General features: G+C 36.6%; 1 protein-coding gene across 1 annotated transcript; it reads left to right on the forward strand.

Annotated features, from left to right (window-relative positions):
• Positions 1 to 5,330: 5,330 nt before the first annotated feature.
• LOC102518047 (gastric triacylglycerol lipase-like) lies at positions 5,331 to 16,375 on the forward strand. The gene is given in 10 exon segments (XM_032491386.1): positions 5,331 to 5,571; positions 5,797 to 5,880; positions 5,882 to 5,924; positions 6,475 to 6,664; positions 7,735 to 7,844; positions 10,943 to 11,079; positions 12,821 to 12,967; positions 13,930 to 14,001; positions 14,428 to 14,499; positions 16,098 to 16,375. Coding segments are annotated over 10 exon segments (1,158 nt in total). The 5' UTR covers positions 5,331 to 5,505; the 3' UTR covers positions 16,335 to 16,375.
• Positions 16,376 to 16,409: the final 34 nt, after the last annotated feature.

Here is a 16,409-nt window from a genome sequence, read left to right on the forward strand (position 1 = left end):
CAATGGTGCATAAAGGTTCCCTTTTCTCTACATTTTTGCCACAACTTGTTATTTTTTATCTTTTGATAATAGCCATTCTAATAGGTGGAAGTTAATAACCGGTTGTGGTTAAAAATTGCATCTCCCTGATGATTCGTGATGTTGAGCACGTTTTCTTGTGTCTGTTGGTCATCTATCTGTGTGGCTTCTTTGGAAAAATATCTATCCAGATCCTCTGCTCATTTTTTAAATTAAATTGGTTGTTTTCTTGTTATTGAGTTGTGTGAGTTCTGTATGTATTTTGGATGTTAATCCCATATCAGATATTATTTGCAAATATTTTCTCCTATTTTTAGGTTGACTTTTCATTTTGTCAACTGTTTCTTTTGCTGTGCAGACGCTTTTAGTTGAGTGTAGTCCTGCTTATTTATTTTAGCTTTATTTGCTCAAATACAAAAAAAAAAAAAAAAGAAAGAAAGAAAGAAAAAAAAATCACCAAGATCCATGTCAAATTACTTACCCCCTAGTTTTTCTTCTGGATGTTTTATGGTTTCAGGTCTTACATTAAAGTCTTCAATCCATTTTGAGTTAGTTTTTATATATGGTATAGTATGGGGTCCATTTTTATTCTTTGGCATTTGGCTGTCTATTTTTTCCAACACTTTTTATTGCAGAGACTCTCCTTTTTCCATTGTTGGCTTCTTTTTGTAAATTAATTGACTATATATGTGTGCAATTATTTCTGGGCTGTCTCTTCTGTTCCACTGATCTCTGTGTCTATTTTTGTGTCAGTATCATTCGGCTTTGACTACCACAGGTTTGTAATTTAGTTTGAAATCAGGAGGGATATACCTCTTGCTTTGTTCTTCTTTCTCAAGACTTCTTTGGCTCTTTGTGGTCTTTGATGTTTCCATACAAATTTTAGGATTCTTTGTTCTATTTCTTTAAAAACGGCCATTGGAATTTTGATAGGGATTGCACTGAACCTATGTATTGCTTTGGGTAATAGGGAGAGTTTAATGATGTTAATTCTTTCAATCCATGAGCACAGAATATCTCTACATTTGTTTGTGTCTTCTTCAATATCTTTCATTAATGTCTTAACAGTTTTTAGTGTACAAATATTTCACCTCTTTGGTTACATTTATTTCTAGGTATTTTCTTCTTTTTGATGCAGAGTAAGAGGGATTGGGTTTTTTTTTATTACTGTTTCTGATAGTTTATTTTTAGTGTATAGAAATGCAACAGATTTTTGCATGTTGATTGTTATCCTGCTACTTTGCTGATTTTTTTATTTGAACATTTAAAAAATTTTAATTTTCTCTATAGTTCATTTACAATTCTGTGTTAGTTTCCAGTGTATAGCAAAGTGATCAGTTAATACACATACACACATAACACCCCTACACACTTATATATGCCTTTTCATTATACATTATTATGAGACATTAAATTTCATTCCCTGTGCTATAAAATAGGACCTTGTTGTATATCTGCTCTCTATATAGTGGTTTGTATCTGCTAATCCGAAACTCCTAACTTATCTCTCCACCTCTTTCCCCTTTGCTACCCATAAGTTTGTTTTCTATGTCTGTGAGTCTTTTACCAGGTTTTTTTGTTGTTATTGTTGAAGGCGTTATAGTTTTCTATATTATCATGTCATCTGCAAATAGTGAGAGTTTTACTCCTTCCTTTCTGATTGATTGCCTTTGTCTTTTTCATTCGACAGAATGATCCGAGATTCATCCATGTTGCTGCATGTAGTAGTAGTTTGCTCATTTTTATTACTGAGTTGAATTCCACTGTGTGGATATGGAAATATTTTGTTTACTGCACTCTCTAAGTTGCAGCACCTTTATAGTACACAGTAGCTTGATTAAATCTTGAAAACAAGGAGAAATACTCCACATCTTCTTTTTGCTTCTATTTTCTTTGAATAATCTAGGTTCTTTGCTTTTTATAGAAATTTTAGTATCAGCTTGTCAACTTCTAACAAAGAATTTGAAAAAATTTTCACTGGAATTATATTGAACATGTAGGAAAAAACTGAGAAAATTTGACATCTTAACAATAATAAGGCGACGTCAGCATTGGGGTGGTACCATGTCCCTCTTGTTTGTTCCCCTTTTTAACAACTAAAAATCAATATCTATCATAAATGAAAAAAAAACCAAAACCTCTCTGGGAGTTGTGGAATCCAGCACCCTATGCCAAGGGACCTAGGAAAAAAACTAACCCACCTGCATATCTGGTAATAGGCAGACACACCACCATATGGGCTATGGAACTAGCAGGAGACATTAAAACTGTCCCAACTCTTCACAGTCACCATTGGGAAAACCTGTCCTGAATTGTACACTTAAATTTTATTAAAAAGGGAAAGCTCATGTTAAATGTTTTTCACACAATAAAATGACATTTCAATAAATAGATAGATAGATAGATAGATAGATAGATAGATAGAACAAACTACATTTTGGGCACATGAGCAAGATTTGGTATTAGTTATTTTGTAACTCTTGTAACAACACCACATCAAAATCTTTTGGTAAAATTTGTTTTTCTCTCAGATTTTGAAAACTATACCAGTGGGTCTGACTGACTGTTTTAAGATAAATAAAGGGCTCCCACCCAGCTGTGCAAGAAGACTTGATGATGGCTGGAGGTTAGAATACTCAGAGAATGAGCATGTGGGACGCAGTTTCAGCAGGAGATAAATCAAAAAGATTAACTCTCTAAGGATGTCTGGGAACCACATCTTTTTGCGGGGTGACTGTTTATGCAATATTTGACTTGCCATTTGGCAAATATGGAAGTTACTGGAAATGCAATGACTCCACATTTTTAAGGAAAGGTCACCCAAAACACACACATGTGCACCATATATCTATGCAAATATAGTGAGGGAGCGGAAAGGAAAAAGAATTAAATTTTTATTTACCTTCTGGAAAGCAGAAAGCATTCAAGTTTGGTGACAGTGAGTATGACTCTCTGGTGTTATGAAGTTTATTTCTTAGACCTCAAAATTAATATATGTATATGTGAAGTTTATTTCCATCTTAGAAAAATTAATTTTACTTAAAATTTGGAACTTTGATTATATGTTTGTATATTTTTTTCTAGGAGGTTTTTTCCCTCTTTTTCTATTTATTTGGGGCTTGATTTCAGGAAATGTGAAAAAATCAGAAAGAATAATCAATGCTCTGAATGTGTAACAGGAGCCACATTGCCACTGGGCTCTGTCTCCTCAGCTCTACAGGTTCCAACTTGAAATGAAATCTGACTTAATCTTAAATCAATTAGGGTAGAATCATACTGTAATCATAATATGTATGAGAAGAGACAAGATTCTGAACACATACTCAGTATTTATTGCCAATGTATGTGGGGTCTTTTGGAAAAATTTATTTATTTTAGTTATTCAAATAATATAAAGAATGCCTGTGGTGTCTCTAGTTATCAGAAAGACCAGGTTGGCAGAGTTGACCAGAATAGGTTCCTCACAGTTTATCGGCCTAATATCCTATGTCATTCTCTTTTGCTCTCCCCCCTCACCCTGACCTGTCACCTTCTCATCTGCCTTCTCTCCTAGTATCCCTCTACTGTCAACATCTAGGGGCTTAGAAGTGAGCTCTTTACAGCCTTGGTCAGGATAACATAATAATAATTTGACCTTTAGGACAAGATCTAAGAGGCCTCTGATAAGTTCATACAGTGAGTGAGAAAGAATTTTTATTTCAATTTTTATGAAAAGAATAAAGGCCCATAGGTGGCTCTTAGGAATACTAGATTCAATTGTCTTAAATTTTATTAGCTGTTAGAAAGTATGGAGCTATTACAACGAGACATATTCATTTTTCTAGAATACTACTAAGAGTATGATTCAATTTAATTTATTGAGTGGCAAAAGCTTATGAAGCCAAGGACTGAGCAAGATGCTCTATAGCTACCTTGTTACCCAGTTGTCCTTCTGTTTGACTAGATGTAAAGCTTGTCTACCTTGGGGTTGTAAGAGCAAGCACAAAGGTCCTGAGTAGACCTGAAGTAGAAGGACAGAGAAGTGCATGGACAGTGAGGTCAGAAACCAAGTGGAAAGAGCTGGTACTGCTAAACTATCACTAGGTTATGAGCACCTTGACAGCAGAGAACATGCCATCACTTGATAGATTTCTTGGGCTAACCTTTTGGTTCTCAAATCAATGTTTTAAGGTTAGAGCAGAAAAGAATGAAGCTGTGGAAACTACAACCACACTTGGATGTGAGCATTTCAAATTGAGAGTAGGGCAAAATAAAAATCTGAAACTTCGAAAAATTACAGGGCTTGGAATGAAATAGAGTGGAGAAATTCCAAGGTGGGAATTAAATTCCATGTTAATTCAGGCATCCCTTCGGGAAACTATCCATTAAGGTGACCTGTTGATGTAGAATTTTGCAGAGGAATGAAGAGGAATTAGGACACATGAGTTTGAAATGGAACAATTTTCACTGATTAAGTCATATGCATCATGTGTAGTACAGAGAGTGAACAAAAGAGTTATTTCAAGCTCATCTTTGAATCTAGACATTTAAAGCAATAATGCAAAAGTTTCTCTGTATTGTCAATGTTGAGTAACAATTAGTCTACCATTTTGAGGGGATTAAAGGAAGTTCTCACATAGAAAAGAGACAGTGAATCATGAACTGCCTTGTTTCATTCACATTTTCAACAAAGAGGATCATTTCCAGTATTAATTTTTTCTTCTTTTTCTGACAGATGAGGTACATTTTTCTTGGACTGATAGAACAAAATAGAACAATTGAGTGGCTTAAAATAACAGAAAATTATTGTCTGAAATTTGTGGAATCCAGGTGTTTGCAGGTCATGCTTCCTCTAGAACTTTCATGGCCCCTTCCTAGTTTCTGGCTGTTTGTCAGCAGTCCCTGCTGCTCCTTGGCTTGCAGCTGCGTAACTTCAATCTCTGCCTTCACCTGCACGATCTGTTCTCCCTGTGTGACTCTGTCTTCACATGGCCATCTTCTTACAAGGAGATCACTCATACTGGATTAGGAGCTCACCCTACTCCAGTATTACTTCATCTGAACAAATTACATCCACAATAACACTGTTTCCAAGTCCACTGGCATTCTGAGGACTGGGGGTGAGGAATTAAACATCTTTTTTAGTGAGGTGTCAGGGGGAGAGCAACTCAGTTTATACAGATAGTAAATGATAGCTCTAACATCAAGTCTACAAGGGTAGGTTGATAGAGCAAATGTCCATTGGGGAAATAGAATCATGTGCATAACCAAAAATAAATGACCAGAATGGCAAAGGTGTTGGAAAAACCATCTAATCAACAAGGTGATGAGAAACAAGGAGAACCAGAGGATAGGCATGGTGATAAATGCAAAACCTGTGAAGCAAATAGCAAGGCAGCCCAATAACATGACTTTACCTTGTAACAATTAACCACAACATGCTAATAACTTCTTTCCCCTCATAGATTCAAAGTGTGGTGGCTACTTACAACAGTGTGTTTCATCTACATGTCTAGAAATGCATTTTGTTTATTTGATAAAAACACTGTAAACCCTGAAGCTAATATGAATGTTGTAAGTTACTCTTACCACTAATTTAAAAAATCTGTTCCAAAAGATACTGGCACTATTACTCTTATTAATTCTTTAAAAATTTCTTATAATTTTAAAAATTATAAAATCTGAAAGCTTTCTTTATGTAGTACATGTTACCCCAACCAATTGGAAGTTCTATTTTAAGAATCATAAAACTGCCAAGTGAACTCATGAAGCTAAATGTTCTGACTTTCCTCTATTCAGAGTCAGATGATTTCCTACTGCGGTTACCCATGTATAACGTATGAAGTTATAACTGCAGACGGTTACATCCTTCAGCTCTACCGGGATTCCTCATGCGAAGAATGATGCTAAGCATTTAGGTAGGATTCGTATGAGGGAAAAAAAAAAAAAAGAATGTCTCAAATCCTGAATCAAATAGATTCCAGTCAAATACATTCTAATCATAGAATATGAGATTAAGTTACTCATTTAAAAAACACCTGGAACCTCCTTGAATCTCTGAGATTAAGCTGAGGATCTGAGTGACACCTGATTTACACTGGCTTCTATGATGAGGAAGTGGAGCACACACTGGCCCAGGATTTTAGTTTGCTGTACTGGGTGGGAACTCAGACTCCTTAAACAGAAGCCTGACTTAAATTAACACAATGCTGAGTGTCCTTAGACTGTCATTTTTTCAATAGCCTTTTCAGGTTTAATTGGCATACAATAAATGGCACGTATTTAAAGTGTACAGCATGAAACTTTTTTCATCTGAGAAATTATCAACACAGTTAGGATAACAGATTCAAAAATATCCAACTCAAGCACACATTTAATTCTAGTCATGTGAAAGCCTACTTCTAACTTCATGTTTACAGGAGACTAAGGAATGTATTTATGAAGGTTTCAAGCAATTTTCTTCTTTAGGTCAGACAGCTGTTGTGTTTCTGCAGCATGGTCTGCTGACATTGGCCACAAACTGGATTGCCAACCTGCCTGGCAACAGCCTAGGCATCCTCCTGGCAGATGCTAGTTATGATGTGTGGCTGGGGAGCAGCAGAGGAAATACCCGGGCCAGGAGAAATTTATACTATTCACCAGACTCAACTGAATTCTGGGCTTTCAGGTAAAGAAAGGGACAATTAAAAATGGACAACTGAAGACAAATATGGTGTTAAAAAGAAAAAAAAAAGCATGGGTATTCACCCCTTCCAATTCAGTCTCATTTTAACAAATTACAAACCAAGTAAGAGGAGAAGGAAGCCATTTGCGTTTTAATCCCCTCTTGGATTCTTCCCCATCCCTCATTCCCAGGGAAGTCTTTCCTCCAAACTGTCTGCGATCTCAGTACCACCGTTACGTGATTGTGTTTTTCAACGTGGAATGAGCAGAATGACTGAAGCAAGGAAATTTGTTGCCTCCAACAGTTTCTGAAAGGAATATCTATTCGGATTTAAGAGGATGTTAAACTCAGTTGGAGTTCGTGAACAGCATTTGTCATCATCAATAATCAACTGGTGGGGGAAGACAATGAAATTTGGACACCATGGAGAGATTATCTAAGATTTTCTATCAGTGGCCCACTTGTGCCTTATTCCTGGAAGTTACTAAGGAAACGGAGAACGGAAGAGAATTTGGCTGATGACACTGAGGCATAAAAGTTCTCTGAAAGTTCTGGGAACTGGAAGGAAGCCCACATCTGGAGGAAGAGGGAGAGGGACAGGAGAGATGTGAGGTGCTGACAAGGGCCAGGTCAGGCAGGACTGTGAAGGTCATGGTGAGGGCCTTGGAGCCCCTTCTAAGTATAATGAGAAGCCACTGGAAAGCTTTCAACTGGGGAGTGGCATAATTTGTTTTCATTTTCAAAAGACCATTTTGGCTGATTTGTAAAGAATAAAATAGAGAGGGAAATGGTTCATAGTACATATTAAATCTGACATTCACTTTCAGTGATAGAAATAGTCCCCAGCTAGAGGTACTATTGTGTTTGGATTAAATTTGAAGCTGTAACACTGTGCTTCAGAAATGATGTCAGATCTTTATAAGAAGTCAACTCCAAAAGCACTCACTAATAGTCTCTAAGCAACAATCCTTAGAGAATCTAGTTTTCTATTTCTCAAAGGAAGCCTTAGTTATAAATGTTTGTCTTTTAGAGTTTATAGCAAAGTCAGGTCTTGATTTATTTTTTTCTTACAGCTTTGATGAAATGGCTAAATATGACCTTCCATCCACAATTCACTTCATTTTAAATAAAACTGGACAGGAGAAGCTACACTATATTGGCCACTCCCAGGGTACCACTATTGGTAGGTAAAAGCATGTAGTGGGCAGTTTAGCTCATTTGGCCTTTCCCACTGGCCATGCAGACATGTTTGTCATGCTAATTGCTTAAATACTCAAAGGAATGGTACATTGAACTTATTTCGTGTCAAGACAAGCAGTTGTATTTATTTCAAATAATCCTAATGAAATTGTTGCATTGCATCTAAAAGCAAAATTTTTATGACCCAAGATGATCGAGAAAAGTTTTAGACATACTCAACATGCTCTTTTTAAAAAAGCACAGGAGTTGGTCCTAAGTTGACATAAATTCCATCTGAAGAGGTTAAATTTTCAGATAGCTTTGAAAAGTAAAGGAGTAAATTTTGGTAATCCTGAACATTTCCCACTTTTTAACAAGGAATTTGAGTCTATTGTTGACCATGTGATTGTGACACTGTGCTTTGCTGCCCAGGAATCCCCTCAAGTCTGAGGCATTCATTCAGACCCACCTGCATGCAAGGCAGCTCGTGATTTTGCATTTGCTTAGGAGAACCCAAGGTCCCTTCCCGGGACATCCTGCATTTAATAACTGGTCAACAAGTGGGTGAAGGCCCAGCTACCTAGTCCCACTGGTGAAGAGCCATCCCATATAGAGATGGCTGACGCCTTTTGGGGACAGCATCATTGCCCAGCTTCTCCCTTTGCCTAGTCCTGATTTTTGCCCTTTCCTCTAAAAGTGCTTTTCTAAAAACTTCCTGAGTACTAATCCTCATCTCCTTGGGATCATAACCTATTACAGAGTGACAAAAACATTGGGAATCTCTTCTTCACTGAATTTCTGTCTTAAATTCAGCAGGTGAGATTGGCATTTTAGGATGAACATACACTAGGAAGAGAACTTTCAACAGGCTCCCCCGACCCATTTCATCCACTTCCTTGCATGTGTCCACATATGGAGATTCTGATGCTCACACTTGTAGTTGGAAGCAACGTCACTGGCTAACAGTGAGGAGCAGCATAAAAAATTCACCATCATTTCTCTCATTTGATCCCCAGTTTCTACCTTCTGCTTCAGCCTATTTCTTCCTTTTACAGATTCTCTCAGGCTGTCTTGAACTCACTTGATTATGCTTTTGTTCCCAACCACTCCACCAAAGTTGCTGTTATAAAGATTCCCTTATAACTTCTAAATCAATGGTCAATTGTCGACTTCATTTCACATGACTTGTCAAAGCTCCTTCCACAGTTGACTACATTCTTCTTCTAACACTCACTCTGCTTGTCTTCCAGAACACCAGATACTCCTGCTTCCTTTATGCTACTGTCATCATTATTTCCAAGTTTCTTTACCAGATTCCTCATCTTCCAAATTAATTGTGGCCCAGGGATTAGTCCTTGGACCCCTCCTCTTTACTGTCTGAACCCACTTCTTTGGTTATTGCATTTTGTCTTATGTACAGATGACTCACATTTTAAATTTTCAGTTCAGTTTTCTTCCCAAAACTCCAGATATGTATCTACAATTGACTGCCTGACTCCTTCACTTCAATCTCCAATAGCACCTAACACGAGTCCAAAAACTGAGTCCCTGCTCTTTTGGCCACATCAGCCTTCCTCACAGTCTTCCTCATCTTGGCTAATGGTGTCTCCACTACTCCAGGTGCGCTGGCCACAAACCATGGTGAGAACCTTGACTGCTCTGGTTCTCTTACACAGCGTGTTCAGTATACAAGCAAAACCTGTTGTTTCCACCTCCTAAATACATAGAAAAAATACTTCTAGAACCTAACCACGTATCATTATCTTTTCTTGATGATCTAGGGTCATAAAAATACTGATTTTATCTGCAGTGCAACAATTTCCTTAGGCTTGTTTGAGGTAAGTAGAACTGCTTGTCCTGACACAAAATAACTCCAACCTACCATTCTTTTGAGTATTTAAATTTCAAACATTTCCATTTTTCTTTCACAGCAGTGGACAGTTGGTTTTTTTCACCACACTCATAAATTTCAGGACGTTGTTTCTGCTTTCTAATTTATATCTCCCAATCTGCTATGCTCTTGGAAGTTAGGCAAGTATTCTTGTTAGAATTGTGTCTAAAGTAAAATTAAGTTTATTCAGAGAAGTCAATGGCCTGACATTTTATGGACCTACTGATACCTACTCAGGCTCCTTGTCTGTGATTTTTCCTTACTCTGGGTGATCTTCTGGCTGTAATCTGCAGTTAGGCAACTAGATAAAGAACTCAATAAACACAGTGCTCTTGGAAAGACCATTCTTCCTCCAAAGGAATCAGGGTGAATATTATAAAACTGAGGTAGTTGTATAAATCAGAATGGTTTTCTTTCTAGCCATTCTTTACTTTTGTCAATATGTTGTTGTTAACAATAGGGAGGGATTGTCTTATGTTGTTCAGCTGTAAAGAGTTTAACTTAATAATCCTTTGATTACATCCCAGTCTATTTCTATGAAATCAATTAAATGTGGACAGGAGTTGAGTATATTTACTGTGCATAGATGTTGGAATTACTTCAGACTCCATTTGTCAAGCATTTACTATGTGACTAGCTCCTGGTAAATACTTTACATGATTCACCTCAATTACTTCCTAAATAACCTAAGGAAGCAATCATTTAATTAATGATTAAATTAATCATTTAATTCTAGATGAGGAAACTAAGGCTCTTAGAGCTTAGGTGACTGTCCCAAAGTCACAAAGCTAGTAAACCACAGAAGCCGGTTTCAAACTCTGGTCAGATTTCAAATTTGTGCTTTAACTTTTCCACTTATTACCCTACACATATTGACGGTCAATTAATTCTCATTGTTATGAGATAAGATAAATTTAAACTCAATAAAGCCTGTATGTAATTTAAATGATGACATTTTTGTTACCATATGATTATTCTAAAGTTGGCCTATTTTCTAAAGTCAGGTAAGACAGTTTATTATAACTTTTTAAAAGTTCTAGCCTCATGTCCCCAGAGAGAATATATGAATATAAAACAAATATACTAAAATCTGATCACTTTGTCAATTTCAGGTTGTCTCAGATGGCATCCTCAGTAAGTCCAAAGTAATGTCATACTTGTAAAATACACACACAAGCATACCTTTTCACGTGTTCCTTGTTCTGTTTCAGAATTTATCACCTTTTCCACCAATCCCACACTGGTTAAAAAAATCAAAGCCTTTTATTCATTAGCTCCAGTTGCCACATTGAAGTACGCCAAAGGCTTGTTCAAGATAATGGGACATATACCTTCGTTCCTTTTCAAGGTATGTGATTCCCTTTAACTGGATCTAAGATATTAAATTGTTCATGGATTTCATACTGATAGAAAGAGAACAAAAACACTTGGTGGACAATCATGTTTATATCTAAGAATGAGAATAAACATATTTATATGTTATTTCTTGAATCGTGCTGACCACGTTGGAATCCCCATTACGGTTTATGAGAGCTGCAGTTATTTCTTTGTTCCTGATTACTTTGTGTGGGTTAGCAATGCCTGGGAATATTTTTGTTCTTTTGTACATGTTTACTAAGCACCCACACACCTCTGTCAAGGCTGTGATTCCACCCCCCAAGATATGGGAAGGGGAAATAAAAGCAAAACCAAAAGGTCAAATAAGGAGCCTGGTTCAAGAAAGTTGGGAAGAGGGGTAGGAAAGAAAGGGAAGGGAAGAGAAAAGGAGAGCAGGGGGAAGAAAGCAGTGGTAAACTGAGGCAAGGACTTCTAGATTCCTTTTCAAATACCCTTTTTCCTACTATTTCCTTCCTCTTTAAATGCAGATTTCATAGGGCAGCAGCACAGATTCCAACAGGCCATAAATATTAAGTAGGCATACATGATGGGGAATTAATCTTTCCCAATGCTTAATCACCAACTTCTCCTACCCACTGAAACCAACACATACACGCACATACAGTTTTGGTGAGGGGAACAGTTTACATCAGGCTACAAAATGTAACGATGCCATTCTCTTTTATGGTTGTGTCCTTTCATTTCTTTCACTCTTGATTAACACATGTGTCTAAATCCTAAGAGATTTTACCTGCAGTCCAACCTCATTTGTAAAACTTTTACTCAAAATTGAAAATTGTGTGAGGATCATGAGTATGTTTACTGCCTACATTTTTTTCAGAACGTATTTCTTATTTGTCTTCAGATTTTCAGGTGATGTAGAGAGAAGTTAAAAAGAAGCAATGGACCTTAAGTCAGAGACTTGAGGCTTGGGTCAGGATTCTAGTTATAACTGAGTTCTTATTAGTCCAAGATTCTGACTATTTATTAGCCTTATGTTTCTCATGTATAAAATGGGGATAACAAGGTACAAACTACCAGTTATAACATGAATGTTACATGGATATAATGACAGCACAGGGAATACAGATACTACTTTGTAATAATTTTGTATGGTGTGCAATGTTAAAAATGTGGAATCACCTCGTTGTGCACCTGAAACTACTATAATATTGTAAGTCAACTATACTTCAATTAAAAAATAATAAAATGGGGAAAACAAAATATCTGCTTTCCTGAAGAACAACTGGGGTGAGTCCTTTCCATTATTAAACAATGCATCCACTTTGCCTTTTTAAAGTTTTTGCTGAAAATATGGCTTGGAGTCACCTCCTGATTTTTTAAAATTATTTATTCCTGAAATTACACATCTTGGCACTTAATGATGACATTTTACCATGTTGTTTTATGATTTTATTCCATAACTCTTAATACCCCAACTAGTCTCTAACTCTTTGTGTCTTATACTTCTTCTCAGCTGCCAGTACAGTCTTCAGTGCAAAAATAAATACCCAATATTGATACTAGCCCTGCCCACTCCACATCTTTATTGTGGAAATTCAATAAGAGAAAGCATTTAATCTTTCTGAGACAACAAATAGAAATATGAAAATATCATCAGTCTATTCCCATTTGTACTAGTAAACTAGACAAATTATTGAGTCTTTTCTGCAGCTTGATATTTGCAAATCCTTAATGATCTTTTTCTTCAGATTATATTTGGTAACAAAATATTTCCCCCACAAAATTTTTGCCATCAATTTCTTGATACTGAAGTGTGCTCTCAAGATGTGCTGAATCTCCTTTGCAGCAATGCCTTGTTTCTCGTGACTGGATTTGACAATAAGAACATGAACATGGTTTGTATGCAATGAAATTTCTAATCTAAATATTTTAAACAACATTTGAGCACTTGTCTCATCATCGCTTTGGAATGATACTTTTTTAGAACTAGGAATCACTTCAGAATGCTGTCCATGACATGCAGATAAACTCAAATCACAGGGCATTGCTCCCAGTTTGTCATCTCCAGGTTCCTTCCATCCCCCCATTGCACCATGAAATAAACAGCATGTAGAAAAAAATATAACACCTCATTTCTCACTTCTGACCACCTGAATAATTGGTGTGATATTTAAATTCTGTGAGAGGAGGCATTGAACCATATATTTTCCAGCCTCCTCTGTAGGGAAAAAATATCTAGGCATTGAATAAATGTTATTACAAATACTTCTAATGCTGACAGTCATGACCATAAACTTTCTAAAACTTATCTCAGAAAGACTGTTTGTGTAAGATATTGTCCACACTCTTTATCTTCTATTTCATTTTCTTTGTATTGAGTTGGTGTTTTAAAACACCTATGACAAAATCAGCATTACAAAGTAGTTAAGAACTTGGATTCAGGCTAAAAGCCTAAATTTAAATCCTATCTTTGAAACAGACTTCAGCTCCTCTGTCTTGATTTCCTTATCCACAAAATGAGTTGTGAAGATGAAATGAATTAGTATCTGTAAAGTATACAGAACACAGTGCCAAACAATATAGCTCATAGTATACCATGTTTTGCTACCAATGCTGTTATGCATTGACAACTATCCTTACTCAGAATTATCAGTTTAGTTCTATACTCTGAAATTTAGCCCATTCAATTGCACTTCGCAAGCTCTAAAGTGATGTACAACTCTGTGAATCATAAACGTCCAGTAACACTGCGCTTAAGCACTTTACTTGGATCAGAAAAACTTAAATCTTAGCTGTTTTTAAGACTCTTAATATATATCTAAGTGTGCATATGTGTGCTTGCGTGTTTGCTTTCTAGAGTCACTTAGATGTGTATTTAGCACATAATCCAGTGGGAACTTCAGTTTAAAACATGCTCCACTGGATCCAGGTATCATTTCTCAAGTGCTGTTCAGAATTTTTGTGGCCCTGACCCTTCTTACTTTACCTAAAGCATGTTCTTAAAGTAGTCTGTCAAATGCTCCTGGTAGGGAATTTTCCTGGCATGTGACAACCAGTTGAGAGTAACTATTAATTCATATTAATGAAAATCATATGAAAACAGGCACTTTGGGTAACAAGAAATAAATGGCTTTTATGACTTGAATGGTAAGAAAAATTATTTCAGGCAAAGGTGCATTTAAACTTGAATAAGTTGTCCTGAATGATTAACAACCTTTATTTTTGGAATGAGAGAAATGTTTAAAAAAATAATTCAATTAAAAGTAAACTACTTGGAGATGCTTATTATTTAACTATTCACACAACCAAGTGATTTTTTAAAAACTTTACACATGTATTTAACTTCTCACATTAGGTTATTAGGTCTGGGAAATTCCAAGGTTTTTACTGGGGAATCCAGTATCAGAACATAATGCACCAGAAGCAGGTAAGCTTATGAAGTTGAAGTTACTCACTTTTGAAATCAAAGATATACAAGTTTAAAGATGAAATTATGATAACTTTGCAAGTATTTTCCAAAGAAATGTTGTTGCCCAGACCTAGGCTTAAGGAAGTTACAATGTGGGTGATAATTTCCTTGGAATCTCTTCATCGTGTGAAATGTCACACTGGTCTCCATTTCTTCCACTGAGCCCTTGTGCCCCAGCGGCTGTGCCCTCAAAGTGCCACATCACTGCATGTGAGACCCCCCCCAGAACTTATCACCCCTCACTGCATTAGACAGACCTGCCCTGTGTCCCAGACCCCCGCACGCTGTCTTCTTTCCAAAGTGCAATTTTCTGATAGCATAAACCACTAATTCTAACTGTTCTAATATGGAGCTGGAATCCCTGGTCTTTTTAAATAATATTCTCTCCTTTGTTGAGAAGTTTTTCCACCACATCCCAAACATTAAAGAAGTTTGGTGTGCTTGCAGTTCAAGGCTGGAAATATTTTTTAGCAGACAGGGACCCTGTATACAGGTAGATGTTTTGAGCATTCCTCCCACTTTTAGCACAAAGAAGCCAGGCTTTGCAGTTCATCCCATCTGAGATCAATATGAACTGAGACAATAACTTTTCATTTCTCCACCCAGACTCAGAGAGCTATTGAGAGTAATTAAGGGGTAATGTGTATAAGCCCTCAGCTCAGAATAAACTGTCACATTATGAGAGGTTAATTTTGAATGAGGCCAGTACACTGTCATTTTTAAAAAATCCTCTCTCCTACTTCACCTCATCCCAATTTTTCTGTCCAAGTAGTACCTGAGCAACCCTATGAATTTTCTTCTGCTTCAATGACTAAATATCTAGAAGGGATTTATGTCTCTTCACCACAGTATCCTATCTGTAGAAAAGATGACCCAGCTTCCTTTTTTAATTTTAATATTCGATGCCTTTAAAGAGGCTTTCTCAACACCATCACATCAAACGTTTGCGGCAAAGACTTATTCCTCCAAACCAACACCTCTTCAAAACCCTCAGGCACAAGTCGACCTTTGCTCTGGGCTCTAACACCAGTAATCAGAGACTCCATCTTGGAGGGAGGGCCAAGTCGGGTGTGAAACACCCACTCTCAATTCCACCCTCCCTTCCACTAAGCCAAACACAGCTCAGGGTGGTTCAACCCACAAGGCAATGACACTAATTTAAGAGCCAGAACCTAGGATCTGGAAAACATTCTGAACAGTGGCATATAAGTAAAGAAAAGTAGGTTTATTCTTAATGGATATTCTCCACACTTTTCCCTTTTGTCTAATATAGACATGAATATAACAAAGTTTTAAAATACTATGGAAAATTGCATATGGTAAAATATTTTGCTTTGCTGACTTGGCCATAACATAAGTTTAGGACAGAGAAAATTTTAGTATATTGAATTAGAAATCTTGAGACTATCTATCATCTTAAAAAGCTAGAAAAATTCTCAATTATTAAAAAAAAAACTAAGTCAATTAATGATAGCCAGTCCACACAAGGAAGAATTATTGAGTTTAAAGTACAGTTACCTATAAAAACTCTTGATTCTTTCTCTCTTGCATTTTAGCCCACCCCTCCTTACTACAATTTGACAGCCATGAATGTGCCAATTGCAGTGTGGAGTGGTGGTAATGACTGGTTGGCTGACCCCCAGGACATTGAACCTTTGCTTCCAAAACTGCCTAATCTCATTTACCACAAGGAAATTTCTGTTTACAATCACTTGGACTTTTTGTGGGCAATGAACGCCCCTCAAGAAATTTACAATGAAATTGTTTCCATGATTGCAGAAGATGAAAAGTAGTTCTGGATTTAAAGAATTATCCATTTATTTTTCCAAAAATACTTCCTTTTCTTACACATGTTTTTCTGTAATGTT

The sequence above is a fragment of the Camelus ferus genome, chromosome 11, assembly GCF_009834535.1.
Source record: "Camelus ferus isolate YT-003-E chromosome 11, BCGSAC_Cfer_1.0, whole genome shotgun sequence".
In the NCBI taxonomy this organism is placed as follows: Eukaryota; Metazoa; Chordata; class Mammalia; order Artiodactyla; family Camelidae; genus Camelus; species Camelus ferus.